The following is a 13837-nucleotide window of genomic DNA, read 5'->3' on the forward strand; positions in this document are numbered from 1 at the left end:
TTTTCAAATCTGGTTTTGATAAATGAGCAAAGTTCCTTCTTCGCCTTCATCTCCTCCGCCCGTCAGCAGTGGATGGTCTAGTCTAAACTTTGTCTCTCCTAGTCCTCCAGAGTCCCTCATCTGTCCTATCTGCCTTAGCGTACTGAAAGACCCTTATATCACTGATTGCTGTGGCAACCACTTTTGTCATTACTGCATAGACCGGGTAGAAACATGTCCTCTCTGTAGAAAAACTAACTTTAAGATATTCCCAAACTTGGAGAAGAAGAGAGAAGTCTCTTCGATCCCTGTGTATTGCATTCATAGAGAGAAAGGTTGCGGATGGAGTGGACCTCTTGGTCGTCTATTTGAAACTCATTTACCAATGGAGTGTCAGTTTGTACCAAGACCATGCCCATATAATTGTGGTGCCTCTTTACTGCCAATCGATGTGGGAGCTCATGAAGATTCATGCCCTAAAGTCACGTTGGATGCACTTGTGCATAAAATGAAAGCAGAACAAATTAACCTCGGGATTAGCATGATGGGTTTCATTGGTAGACTGGCGCCTTTAGTGGAGGAGGTTGCCATTTTGAAGGAGGAGAATAAAGGATTGAGGGAAGAGATGGGGAAAGTACGAGATGGGCTAAAGGCTGAGATTGTTAAAGTTCTAGAGTCACAGGACGAGATACGATTACAGCTAGTCGAGAGTAGAGGGCGTGCGGACATATTGGAGAGAGAAAACAGTAAAATGGCTAAAAGAATTGACGAACTGAGTAAAAAATTGGAAGCTACTCAAGCAGCTGGTACATCGTTGAATATTCAAGAACATAGTATTGATGGCCCCGCCCAATCAATTTCAGAATTGGAATCAAAACTTAATCTAATGACCTTAACATGTACCTCTGTCCCTCCTCTTACCCTCGTCCTCTCTGGTTTCTATGGTTACAAAACTAGTGGAACATGGTGGCAGAGTCGGCCATTTTATTCCCACCCGTGCGGGTACAAGTTTCGAATGGAAGTCAAACCCTCTGGGAGTGGGAGTGGCTCCGGAACTCACATCTCCGTGTATGTTCACGTGATGAAAGGGGAGTTCGACGAAAAATTAAAATGGCCGCTCAACGCCGTTGTTAATTTTCGCCTAATTGACCAATCTCCAGCGAATAGACATTTCGAAAGTAAAGTTTCTTTTAGTAGTGAGAATGAGGCGTCCAATCGTGTCACTGGGGACCGTATAGCGGGAACTGGGCGTGGCTATTCTCAGTTCCTCCCACTTGTACAGGTGATAGGAGGGGCGGAGGGTGTGGCTGCCGGTGGGAGTGGCATCGCACTGGCTCAGTTCCTTAAAGGTGATACTATTGTTTTTGAAATAGTTCAAATTACTTGCAAATAAAAAAGCAGAATTGTATTCCATATATGTATTCTACCAATATATATATATGTCTATATAGTTATTATACTAGTGTTATTATTATATCATTATTATCAAAAATTTATTCATTGTGTATTCAGTCTTCACTTTCCAGTTTGGGTTTTCAATATGCTAAGGACTTTGGTTGATGGAGGATGCGAAGGGACTGGAGGAGGAGGCCTTTTATGTCTCCTCACTCTTGGTCCAGTGCCAATGGCAGTACCTGAGACTGATGGATGAACTAGTATCTCATACTCACCATCATCTTTTCTTTTACTAGCAGGTAGAGACTCGTTGCTGGCACTCACTGGATCCTTGAAAGTGCTCGGGATGTTGTAGTAAGCATCCTTCATCTCTCCCTCCCTCTCCTCCCAGTCCCAGACCTTGTCAATAACATCAAGTCTTGTCACTGATTGTGTTGTATAGGCCCTGCTCCTGCTCACTAGAGAGTGAGAGGCAGTTCTGCCACGAAGGGAGTTCTTCTCTGACTTATGAGCTGCTTGAGGGCTGCTCATAATGTCCCCAGAGGTCGTTGGAGGCTCTTCATTGTCAAACGAGCGATGTCTCTTATGGTGTGATGGTTTTGTTTTGGCTTGAGAGTAGATTGGTGATATGACAGCTCCTTGTCTTCTTTGTGGCAAATCTGCAAATTCTTTTGGCGGTGGAAGGAAGGTTGGAGTGAGCTCATTTGGTTCTTGAGATAGTGTTAGGAGATATGGAGGGAGATCTTCATCTATAAAGAAATATAAGTATCATTAAGGTAAAGTAGGAGTTTGTTCATTTAAGTATGCAGCAAATGATAAATGGCATAATGTGCATTAAAGGTATGTGGTGAATTTCAATTATGTACAATAGCTGGCTATAATTCAGAAATAATGATGGTAACTGCAATAATTTATTTATCTTTAAAAGCTGCACTAATACTGTTGGTGGCATTTGTATAACAGTTAAAGGTATTATCCTACAATAGAATGCCTTTCAGTCTACCTTGACTAGAGATAGATGATTCATCTGGTGTTAGTGGTGGTGGTATTTCATCGTAAACCTTCTCTTCATCATCATCATCATCATCATCATCAACATTCTCTTTCCTACTCTCATCTCCTTCTGCAGCTCTGAACGTTGTCCGGTTTGCTATTACAAGATCTCTATTTTCTTGTACTGTCATTTTCCTCTTTGGTGCTCCTGGTATTTCATCATATGGATGATCATCATCAATGTCATCAACAATTATCTTTATATTTGGTCTCTCTTCACCAGTAGCTGCTGTAATCGTAATCCCTCCCTCGTTTTCTCCTTCAACCAAAGCACTGGTGCTGTTTGCTGTTGGTCCCTGATCATCATCAGACATTGCATTATCTGCATCTGTTGATTCCTCTAGCACTGGACTGAATGTAGTAATGTCTTGAGATGATGGAAGATCTATAGGTTGTAGAAATAATCGTGCAATTGAGATAAAATTCATTCGAGCCTAAAGTGTTTGTGACTCTGTAACTTACTTATCCAGTAGCAGTCAGGTGTTCTGTCAACACTGCTGGATCTCCTACGAGTGTTAATCAGTGTCACTGGGTTATCTAGTGCAGGTATTGCCAGCCTGGTTGACATTGGTATGTAGCTCTGATCAGATAAATCACCTACACAATAGCAAGCTTAATACACAAAGGATCCATTTGTGTTGCATATATAATATTTGTTTTCCTAATAGTATTGTTTTAAAGGTATTCATAAAGGCACAGGAATTTATAAACAACTAGTCTTGGTCTGTATTGCAACAGGATAACAAGTTTGATTTATCAACAAAACTCCATTGTCTTACCTGTAATGTAGACATTAGTATCACAGTATAGACTCGAAGTCCTCATTCTAATAAAAATAATGATGGTAATAATAATAATAATAATAATGATAATAATAATAATAATAATAATAATAATAATAATAATAATAATAATAATGCCAGATAGTCTTTTTTTATTTACTTCTTTTTTCTTCCTAATTTTCTGCACTTTTTTGAAATGAAATAAAGAAAGAGAGCGCCTCCTATAACAATGATGAGTCCAACTATTATTAATAGCAGAATGAATAAAACTACAGAGACTGTTTCATTAGAAAGAAAAGAGCCACCAGAACCAGCTACTGATGATAGAGTATTGATAAAGAGCTCATTTGAGTTTGGTCCATATACTAATTCACTAGTATTGCCCACTTTACCAATAGCTCTAAGAGTTATACTGTATCGTGTACTAGAGGTCAGGCCAGCTAAGACTGCCCTGTAGCTTGCTTTATCATTTTGTACTTCAGAGGCAGCATAAGACACTGTAATGGTCTGAACTGAGTTACTTAGACGAATTTCAAAACTAGTAATGGACACAACTGGACACAATGAGTCTGATAACTAAAGCAAGGAATGAGAGAATAATATTTTAAAAATTAATCTATATTGGTATATTATTGCTGTTTATACTAGGAATTGTTACATTGTCTTTAGCTTCAAATAAAATATATAAATGCTGTGAGTATTGTCCTTACCTTCCAACTAAGAGTTAATTGGGTGCTGGTAACATTACTAGCAGTTAACATGTACACACTTTGCACTCCTAAATATCACAATGCAAATTGTGATCATTATATATTATTCTATTTATTTTTATTTACTTGGTTTGCTTGTAATGTACAGCACTGAATTGGAAGCAGTGCTATTATCATTCAGCCCAACCAGAACTGTGTTGAACTGATACAGGGTTGCTGGCAATAGATTCTCAATTGTTATTATACTATCATTTCTTAATGAAGTTTTCAGCCAGTAGTCAGAAGAATTGTCATTAGAATGAACTTTATATTGGATGTAGTAATAATGATTATTATGTGATACAGAGAGAGTGATTGAGCTACAGGTTGGAGTGGAATAAAGCAGAGGAGGACATGGGGGCTGACTAAATCCTACAAAAATGAAGGAGGAGAAATACAAGGGTATTGTTTGTCATATTATATTGTGTTATGAGTAACAAATCCATAAATGACATCAAATTGCATCATATAATTACTTACCAAAGCAAGATACTACTGTTATTCCAGTACAATCAGAATCAACTTGTATTTCATCGTTGAGGTGACATTGACTCAATGAGAATTCATATCCAGTGCAGTTACCATCAAAATATAGAGCAGAATCTATTAAAACATAACATTAAGAAGTTAAAATCATCCTGGACCAGTACTATAGTTAAAGAATGATACTGGATGATTTTAAGTTATTATAAACTTATCATTTTTGCTATTTCCTATGCATGTTAAATTAATGCCTGCTTTTTATGTAGATCTACACTGTTGCATAGTCTACTGGTCAATAACTCACTATTAGTAGAATAGAAATCAAATGTGACAGAATCAGCTACTCCTTCACTGTATCCTAACTCACGACATATGACTGTCACATCAGACTCTGTTATGGTCTCATAGCAAACTGGATACCAGTCATCATTATGATACAATGATAACAGGCTTGTTGAGCTATTGATGTATGGTGTTAGGGAATCTAGAAAGAATTGATACATACTTTAAAGATCTACAACTTATTTTTATCTTACTGGCACAAGATACTGCACAAGCTTCAAAATTATTGTCTTCATCACTGGCAGACCTTTTGGTTGTAATGTCATTGCATTGTAGAACAGATACTTCAGTCCCAATGCAAGACATATCAAATATATATAGCTCAGGGTTTGAGCACAGTTCCTGCTTGTAAGTCCCAGTATTTGTCTTAAAACCAAGCTGCCTGCAGATGACATCTCCTTCATTTTCACTACAGGCTTCACGGAATGAGACTGGAAGCCATTGATCATTAATGAATATCTCTACAATACCACTGTGAGCTATGTGTTCACTACTAAGTCTTACTCTGCCTAAAAATAAGTAAAGAATATTAACAAATACGCTACATCGTTATTTACCAGTTGTTGAAGTTGCACAAAGTGAAAAAAGAGCAGAAGCAAAGAAAATAAAAGACAACATGCTATAGCTGTAGGAGGCTGGAACACTCCTGGAGCAATCAGCAAAAAAAGTAAGCAAATAAGAACTTGATCATTGTATTAATGTTAAATGGAATTTGATACAGTATAATAATAATCATGTTATGATAACAGTGATGCACCTTTGGGAAAACAAACTACATTATTATGACATTTTTTGAGTCCAAGTTTAACAATGTACATGTATATGAGCATTCAACTGGTCAAGCCAGTTTCTGAAACAGGTTTGTTCTCCTTCTTGTCCTCTTCAAAAATGCCTTCCTTTGCTTTTCCTTCTCCCTCTTCCTCCTCCTCCTCCTCTTCTTCTTTCTTTTTTGGAAAAAGGTCATCAAAACCAGTACCACCAAAACTCTGAAGTACTTCAAGTTTCGCTCGTTGCGTCCGTGTTAGCTTCCGCTCACTAACATCCTTATAAATTGTGGGAGGGGCAGGGGGAGGAGTCCTAATCAATCGCTAATTAATTCAATCATAAATGCTAATGCCATCATACCGTTTATCAGTCTGTCCCAACGGTATGTTTTCAAAAGCAAGCTTTGCTTCTTCTCGTGCAAGTTCAAGTCTTGTCTTCTTCCTTGCAGGAGGGACTCCCTCCATCTTTCCTGACTCTGACTCGAGTGCTTGTTTATCTCTTGCTAGACGCTCTTCAAATGTTTCATTTTTGAGTAAAACGGAGCCCAAATCTGACCCACCAAATGATTCCAAAGCCTCTAGTGCTGCCTGCTCCGCCTAAAAATTATCATTAAAACATTTTATTTATGTCACAATTAAGATGCTTATCGATTAGTGAGACAAACAAAAATTATTTATCTCAACTAAAATTAAAAATACTTTTGTTAATCTTTTTCTCTTCCTTTGTTTCTCTGGTTGCTGCGTCTTTGACTCAATATATCTTGAATTGCTCTCTTTTGCAGCTTTTGTAGATGATTTAATGCCAGAATGAGTATCAGTCTTGGAAGTCTCTGTATCCATGGAATTTTCAATATCAGCAGCATCAGTCTCAGCATGAGTTGCAGTACAGGTATCAGCCTCAGCAGCAGTATGGGTATCAGTATCGGAAGCATCAATATTAGTTTCAGCAGTATCAATCTCAGCAGTATCAGAAGCATCGATATTAGTCTTAGCAGTATTGGTCTCAGTATTGGAAGCATCAGTATTAGTTCCAGCAGTATCAATCTCAGGAGTATGGGTCTCAGTCTCAGCAGTCTGGGTTTCAGTCTTGACGGCAGCATCACCAGTATCAGAGGCAGCAATGCCGGCAGGCTGTTCATCTTCTTCTTCTTCAATTATTGCATCAAGATATCCTCTATCAGTCTCGTTAGGCTGTTGTACAATTGACTCAGATTCTGAGCAGACGCTAGTAGAATTAATGAACCCGGCGTTGAGTTGAGTAACATTGGTGCTGTTATGCTCTGAGGTGGTCTCCTCGTTTCTGCTCGTCTGATCCAAGAGGCTCGTATCAAGGTTTACTGTAGAGTCCTGTTTCTTTGTTGGGATTTCAAACAGACTCCCGTCCAACTGTCCTCCTTGGGCTGATTGAACTGAGGTCCTAATAAATGGAGTTGAGGTCTGAAGAACTCTTTCCTTGTCTAAAAGAAGGGATGAATACAATCTTAAGGATAATGAAATGCACACCTTTTATCACTTGTTCATCAGACGCCATTTTGTTTGTTTCTTTAACTTCCCGCCAGTTTTTGGGTCCACGCATGCGCAGTTTTCATTCCCGCTAAAGTGTAAGGGAATCAAGAGGACATGTGGAGTGCTACCATTACTCCTGATGGAGGGCACAAAGTGACTCAAATCAACGAGGAGACGTCAGACAAAAGGCCAAAGTAAGCAAATATAATCCGTTTTGTTTTTAAAACCACCACTGTAGCCATTGGAGGGGCAAGAGGAGATGGAGCCGCGGTCGAGGAGGAGGAGGAGGCATGCCAAGGAATAGAAGGTATTAATAATTTAATATGATATAGTTGGATTAGTAATTGTCATTTAGTTCTTAAATATGAGCTATCAGTTTTACTGCTGATTACAAAAAGCTGCCATTTTTATTAGTGGCAGGTAGACCACGCCTACTAATTAAAAGAAAGCTAGTGTGAATTTTAAAAGTTAAGGTGTATTTTAAATAATAAAAATGTACATGTCTAGATACAGTAGATCTTGATGTCAATATTCATTAGGATTTTAATAGAGCATAAGTGAGCTAAACAGAATGTTTCATAAAGAAGCAACTCTTTAAATTCATTACAAAATCTAATTTTGATCAGTACTAGCTCAAAATTTCCATGCAACATAAAACAAGTATGCGGATCAGAAAATATTGTAAAAATGGAGAATTCTTTCCTTGTCAATTTTGATAATACCCTGTCCATAGCCTTTGAGCAGATTTTGTCCCACTAATAGTAATATTTATTATTATTATCATCATCATCATCATTATTATTATTATTATTATTATTATTATTATTATTATTATTACAGTAGCACTGAAAAGGAGGAAAGAACCTACCCACCGATAATTCGACCGATATTTGATTGGTCAGAAGTTGAAACTCATTTTCCTCAAGCCGCCCCTGAAATGGACTATTCCTTATTATCACAAGTATAAGCTAAGCATAGCATACATGTTCTTTTTACACTGATACATGTTCTTTTTACACTGATACATACATGTTCTTATGTATATACATGTACATATATCTGTGAGGCTATATTTTATCATATGCATGTACGTGTAACCTTGTCTTTTGTTCGTTTTTTGTATAAATAAAGTACTTTTTAATCAATTTGCTTGTGTGCGGGGGCGGGCATAAGTTTTTTAATATTTTTTATTTATTTTATAGTTGCTTCAAAAAAAGGCGCAAGATGTCTCTCCCTCAATTGAGGAACAGGTGGTCACCAGATTAGTTTATTATCATTTGATTTTTTGTGTTCATTAATCTGTTTAGAGTCGTGTTCAAGGTTTTGGTACAAAAGTAATGACTGTCATTGAGAACCTAATACTAACTGGTGAAGGAGAGCAGCTGGTGAGAGAGGGAGGGAGGGAAAGGAAAGAGAGAGAGGGGGGGAGAGGGAGAGAGAGTAAAGAGAAATGAGAGAGAAAAAGGACATAAAATAATAACTATACAGCTGGAATTTTTGTATTGTTTCATTTTCACAAAATATAACCAGCAGGGCAAGATTTAAAAAAATTTCTAATGATAGATGTTAGAAGAAGTAAGATTAGTTGGGTCCCAGAAGAAGGGGACTGCTCTTGCTGGAAGCCTAGTGACAGACGTTGTTGTCTTGTATAAAGACATCCCTCAAGGTAAGCCTCAGTGGCTGCCATGTTTGATATTATCTGATGTTGATAAAATTTTAATGGGCGATGGTATTTATTTTTGCATAGAAAAAATTGTTAACGAGTTGGCTCTTAAAGTAAAGGGTATCCTGGAGACTACGACGGACGAAAACAAAGTAAAGGTGGAAATCATATCACGTGGGAAATGTAAGATAGAGAGAGAGAGAGAGATGTGTCATTGGTATAAATTAAGGTATTATTTTTGAGCCAATTTTTGTACAAAAAAAGCATTTTATGTGTTTATTGATTATTACTGCTGGCCCATTGCCTACTTTTAGATGACCATAACTCGAGAAGTTTTAGTCGGAATCAGCTCAAACTTTCTACGCAGCATAAGTACATCAATATGTATCAGAAAATGTAATAAAAATTTGGGGTGAATTTGGAGCCATTTTTTGGGAAAAACCATGGGCTATAGCCTTGGGTATTTTTCAGAATTTTTGCATTTTCTTAAAATAGCTGTAACTTGAAAGATTAAAGTCGGAATCAGCTCAAACTTTCTACGCAGCACAAGGACATCAAAATGTATCAGAAAATGTAATAAAAATTTGGGGTGATTTACAAGCCATTTTCTGGAAAAAGTTATGGGCTATAGTACAGGGTATTTATCAGAAAAAGGCCCATTTTATTATATGACCATAGCCTCAAAAAAATTGCAGTTGAAATTGGCTCAAAATTCTAAATACACGTACACTAATTGTAAGGACATCGATCAGAAATATACTAAAACTGGCTCAAACTTCCTTTGGTAGATAAAAATTCTAATGGTATATTTATTTTTAACTCAATAGGTTTTGACATGTGTACTGATGGTGCTATCGTTCGGGTCTTCAGTACCTCCACTGGTCACGTGATTTTTGGATCATCACCTGAAACTCTAGGAGGTAACACACGCATATCATGTGACAATCATGTGATAATTCTTGCCAGATGACTTTGAGATGTACGCTCACGCTCTTCGCATGATAAGACACACAAGATGGTGGCAGGAAAATACTGATCAGTTGAAAAAGTTAGTTCATAATACTACACTACATACTACACTACATAGTACTACACTACAGTGTTATCATTAAGTTGTGTGTACTGATTTAATGAATTTAGAACAAGTAGTCACAGAGAAAAATTTAGGCAATCCAAAGGTTAATAATTATGACCAATATTAAAAATACTAAAATTAGTAGCCACTTCCCCTTAACGTTTACATTCTTTTATATAGTAGTTCTAAATCATTTATTCACTTGGCGTGTTGTTTTTTTTTTTGTAGCATACGCAGTTTAGTTCGTATCATTAAATCCATGAGAGGTCATGTTCCTGGACTAAATCACCTCAACACTTGGTCTATTGAGTTAATTGTAAGAGATTATTATCATAAGAAAATACACTAACATGATATTACCAGTGTCAATGTGCCCTTATACCACTGAATGATGGAGAGCCTCTCTCATTAGTGGATGGCTTTAGGCGGTTGTTTCAGTTGCTGGCAGCTGGCCTCTTTCTACCTGGATCAATAGGTCTACCTGACCCATGTGAGGTGAGTGCATAGCATGAGAATAAAGGAGAGAAATCTTAACTAAAATGTATGTACATAAGTGCATGTACATAGTAATGATAGTATGTGTAGAAGTGATGACTATATGAATATGTAACTGAAATTTCTTTGGGTAATACAGAACAACAGAAGTATTGAAGGTTTAAGAGTACCATATAGGGGCTGTATTTCACTGGAAATAAATTTCGCTAATTTCACGTTTTGATTTAATTTGCGAAATTAAATTCCACAAAAAAGTGTGGCACACTAGGAAAAATGACTGCAGAAGGTAAGGTTTGTGAAATTTTATACCAACAAAATAAAACCCCTATACAGTATAACTACAATGAACGATGATGACTGCTGTAATCTAGTTGCAAATATGAACATGCCAGCAATTAAAGTATTTTTGATTTGTAAAATTTATTAGGAAGGAGATGAGACTATTCATGAAACCATGCTACCAGAGCAGTGCGAGGAGCTGACCAGCAACGGCCAGACAATACTAGTTTTGTTGCAGTTTGGAGCATACAGAGAGATACTGGCTTGTGATGGAGCTGTCCCTGCTAGTAAGAGAGAAACTAGTAGAAATTCATTCCTTGATCTCTTGTTTGTAGAACTCTCTGAGCCGTACACTTTTGGTGGATTAACACTAAACGTGGCACCACCTGCTTACCTTACATCATTAGACATGTGACGATATAAGACTCTCTTTATTATTTTGTCCTGTGGGCATTGTGCCTTTGTTAGTATTTAAGAATTTGTTGAGATTTCATCGTAATAATTATTGTGTACATGTTTGTATAATACTGCATTCCTTTACAATTCATATTACCAGCACGTGTCAATTAAGATTTATGGTTTAATTTTCAGTTTTTGAGAATATTTGAAATTTTATTATTGAAGCCAAAGAACAATTCTAAAATGTGGAAAGTATTATAGTAAATTAATTTATTATTATTAAAGAAAAGTACATGGCCTATAGTGTTGCATGATTTCTGTATAATGTTCTTGGCTTGACTTGATCAGCTTACTGACTTTTACAGTAATGGAAACTAAAGCTGTCAGCATTTTTAATGGCTCTAGCTGGCTCATTCTTTGCTAATTTCTTGCAATTATCAGCATAATAAGCTTCATCACTACGACCACCTAGAGCATGAGCCCATTCATGAAGGAGAACACGTTCCTTAGTATATTTTGTACCCCTGCAGGCTGTTGGATACTTATAGAACGAATTGCAAAGATACACAGTAGTGCCTGAGTATGATCTGTAAGTATAAGCTACCCAGTTGGACTTGCATGATGGGCCATTGTTGTAATATCTAACTGATTTTGAAGCCAATCCATTCCTCATGTAGTTGTATACATTTGATACTGTAGTAAACCTGCTAGCGTCATATGCACCAAACCAGGTTCTGTAGAGTTTGTTGTTTTTAAGTTTACCTTTAACTTTATCAATTCCGGCACAGAGCCTCTTATGAGCATCCAGTGTTCCACTGTTGTTTTTACTGCCAGTAAAGCTAGCAGTGCTGCAGGATTCAATGTTAACAGTGTAGTCAATTTTATCAGTTTCCTTTGGCCTCCTTGGTTTTAGGAGAGCATGAGTGTCCTCCAAATAGATGTGAATAGATTCCTGTACTGTTGATTCCCTTAATTGGCCATTAGACAGTTCACTCATCTCATTCACTGACAGATACAGTAAAGGCTTACTGTACTGTACAGTGTAGAGACCATCAGTATCAATGCTAAATGCATCAGTGATTTGGACTGACGCAGAAATTCTTTCACCTGCCTTCAAGAGAACAAACTCATCCTTTGTAAGAGGAGTATAGAAAACAAATGGCCCATCATATTCAACAGGACTACCAGCAACAGAGACGGTGAGAAATTGAGAGAAGAGTCCTTCAAGAGGTGTACCACGTTTCAATAGATAAAGAGCCTCGTTTGCAATGTTGGTAAACTCAAAAGAGCAAGCAACTGCAGAGATATACTTACTGCAACCCATATCAACAGAAATAGGCCAACTATTATAGTAGTATAAAGAAACATGTATAATTTGGAATACATTCAATGTTAATACTGAGATTACCCTGTAGGTGGCATAGCAAGAACACAAGATAGGAGGGAGACTATTATAAAAGTCTTCATTTTGCTTCTTCTTTCAAATTCAGCAGTACTAGTCTACTGATTGAGTAATGTACTTCTAATCCTATATCTTAGAATCTATGCTCAGTTCTTTATATAGCATATGCTTTCAACAAAAAATACATTACTGTTTGTCTCATAGTTGTCTTCATTGGAATGATCTTACTCTTAGCATTGTATTGATATACTACAACTTGCTTATTTTAATAGTGAGTGTTTTTATTTAATTTGCTAGAAATCCAGTGAATTTGTATTTTGGATGACAAAATCTAACTTTTGTGTATCTGCTGTTATTATGAGTAAATTAATTCCAAGCATTGCAATCTCCTGCAGCACTATCTCTGTTAAAATTCAATTCTACAAATCGCGCATGCGCAGTACTAAAGTCTGCTAAATGCTAAGACCAAGATGGCGTCTCTCAGGACCTCACTCTTAAGTCAGGTTGGTGCACCACTGGTATTAAGTGTCACTTGGTGTTTTTTTTTTTTTAATTTAGAGTCTCGCTACTCACACTAAATTATGGTATCTGATTGATGCCAAGGATCAAGTCGTGGGTCGCTTGGCAGTGATGGTTTCGCTTATTCTTCAAGGGAAAACCAAACCAATCTACCATTCTTCTGGTATATATTTTATAACAAAATTATGTGATGTGACAGCTGGTCTAATACATGTTTACTGGCCTCCATTTAAAGAAATTAAATCAGTATATATTTTTAAATAGTTGATACAGGTGACTATGTTGTTATAATTAATACACGAAAAGTCGTTTTTACCGGACAAAAATGGAACAAGAAACTATACAGGCATCACACTGGGTGAGTGTGTGGGTAAAACCCTACTCGTTAATACAGTTTATTATACACTGTTATTAATTAATCAATCTTTATAATAATTATTATGTATATTACTATTATTGTTTATGATCAATTATTATTTATGATCAATAAAGATATCCTGGAGGATTAAAAGAAATATTGAGTAAAGATGTACACAAGAAAGACCCCACCAAAGTGAGTGAGTGAGCAAGGATTGTGAAAGATTGAAATAGCACGGATTAAAATTATTAATTTAAAAAATTTGTCCAGGTGCTCTATAAAGCTATTAATGGCTGCCTGCCTAAGAATGGTATGAGACTAAAGAGAATGAATCGTCTGTATCTCTTTCCTGACGAAGTCAGTTCAAAATGAATTTCTAAGAGTTAAAATTAAATTTTTGTTTTTTTAGGAACATCCTTATGCTAAGAATATCTATAAAGTATTGGATGGGCCGTGTCAGCCGTTTAAAAAACTAGAGGACTTCACAATAGAAGAAATAGAATCCTTTCCTAACCTTAGAAATGATTTTAAATTTAAACAATAATTACATTATTATACCAGAGAAATTCCCACATAAATTGAAGCGGGTGTGGC

At 36.7% G+C, this 13837-nt stretch overlaps 6 protein-coding genes across 6 annotated transcripts; 3 read left to right on the forward strand and 3 right to left on the reverse strand.

The window, feature by feature from the left end:
* Positions 1-22: 22 nt before the first annotated feature.
* LOC105316859 (TNF receptor-associated factor 2-like) lies at positions 23-1372 on the forward strand. The gene has a single exon (XM_011412098.1). It carries the CDS (start codon positions 23-25, stop codon positions 1370-1372), a length of 1350 nt encoding a protein of 449 aa, XP_011410400.1.
* On the reverse strand, positions 1341-5426 carry LOC109580449 (uncharacterized). The gene is made up of 11 exons (XM_019993601.1): positions 5341-5426; positions 4978-5292; positions 4746-4925; positions 4439-4561; positions 4046-4330; positions 3920-3987; positions 3370-3785; positions 3207-3253; positions 2890-3024; positions 2378-2812; positions 1341-2123 (listed from the first exon to the last, which is right to left on the reverse strand). Exons 1-11 carry the CDS (start codon positions 5399-5401, stop codon positions 1495-1497), a joined length of 2694 nt encoding a protein of 897 aa, XP_019849160.1. The 5' UTR covers positions 5402-5426; the 3' UTR covers positions 1341-1494.
* A 40-nt stretch (positions 5427-5466) lies between these two features.
* LOC105316860 (uncharacterized G-patch domain protein DDB_G0278987-like) lies at positions 5467-7110 on the reverse strand. Its single transcript, XM_019993603.1, has 4 exons — positions 7051-7110; positions 6247-7004; positions 5909-6144; positions 5467-5860 (listed from the first exon to the last, which is right to left on the reverse strand). Exons 1-4 carry the CDS (start codon positions 7076-7078, stop codon positions 5614-5616), a joined length of 1269 nt encoding a protein of 422 aa, XP_019849162.1. The 5' UTR covers positions 7079-7110; the 3' UTR covers positions 5467-5613.
* LOC100640105 (interleukin enhancer-binding factor 2 homolog) lies at positions 7106-11117 on the forward strand. The gene is made up of 13 exons (XM_011412090.2): positions 7106-7247; positions 7292-7360; positions 7894-8014; positions 8256-8303; positions 8361-8438; positions 8617-8719; positions 8801-8899; positions 9544-9636; positions 9683-9764; positions 10020-10107; positions 10155-10286; positions 10714-10852; positions 10901-11117. Exons 1-13 carry the CDS (start codon positions 7168-7170, stop codon positions 10978-10980), a joined length of 1212 nt encoding a protein of 403 aa, XP_011410392.2. The 5' UTR covers positions 7106-7167; the 3' UTR covers positions 10981-11117.
* A 47-nt stretch (positions 11118-11164) lies between these two features.
* Positions 11165-12454, reverse strand: LOC105316861 (extracellular protease-like). Its single transcript, XM_011412100.2, has 2 exons — positions 12373-12454; positions 11165-12307 (listed from the first exon to the last, which is right to left on the reverse strand). The coding sequence occupies exons 1-2, from the start codon at positions 12429-12431 to the stop codon at positions 11314-11316; spliced, it is 1053 nt and encodes a 350-aa protein (XP_011410402.2). The 5' UTR covers positions 12432-12454; the 3' UTR covers positions 11165-11313.
* A 345-nt stretch (positions 12455-12799) lies between these two features.
* Positions 12800-13826, forward strand: LOC100640232 (39S ribosomal protein L13, mitochondrial-like). Its single transcript, XM_003384423.3, has 6 exons — positions 12800-12869; positions 12925-13048; positions 13150-13243; positions 13378-13438; positions 13514-13600; positions 13653-13826. Exons 1-6 carry the CDS (start codon positions 12837-12839, stop codon positions 13785-13787), a joined length of 534 nt encoding a protein of 177 aa, XP_003384471.1. The 5' UTR covers positions 12800-12836; the 3' UTR covers positions 13788-13826.
* Positions 13827-13837: the final 11 nt, after the last annotated feature.

Source organism: Amphimedon queenslandica, unplaced genomic scaffold, assembly GCF_000090795.2.
Source record: "Amphimedon queenslandica unplaced genomic scaffold, v1.1 AMPQUscaffold_13491, whole genome shotgun sequence".
Taxonomy (NCBI): Eukaryota; Metazoa; Porifera; class Demospongiae; order Haplosclerida; family Niphatidae; genus Amphimedon; species Amphimedon queenslandica.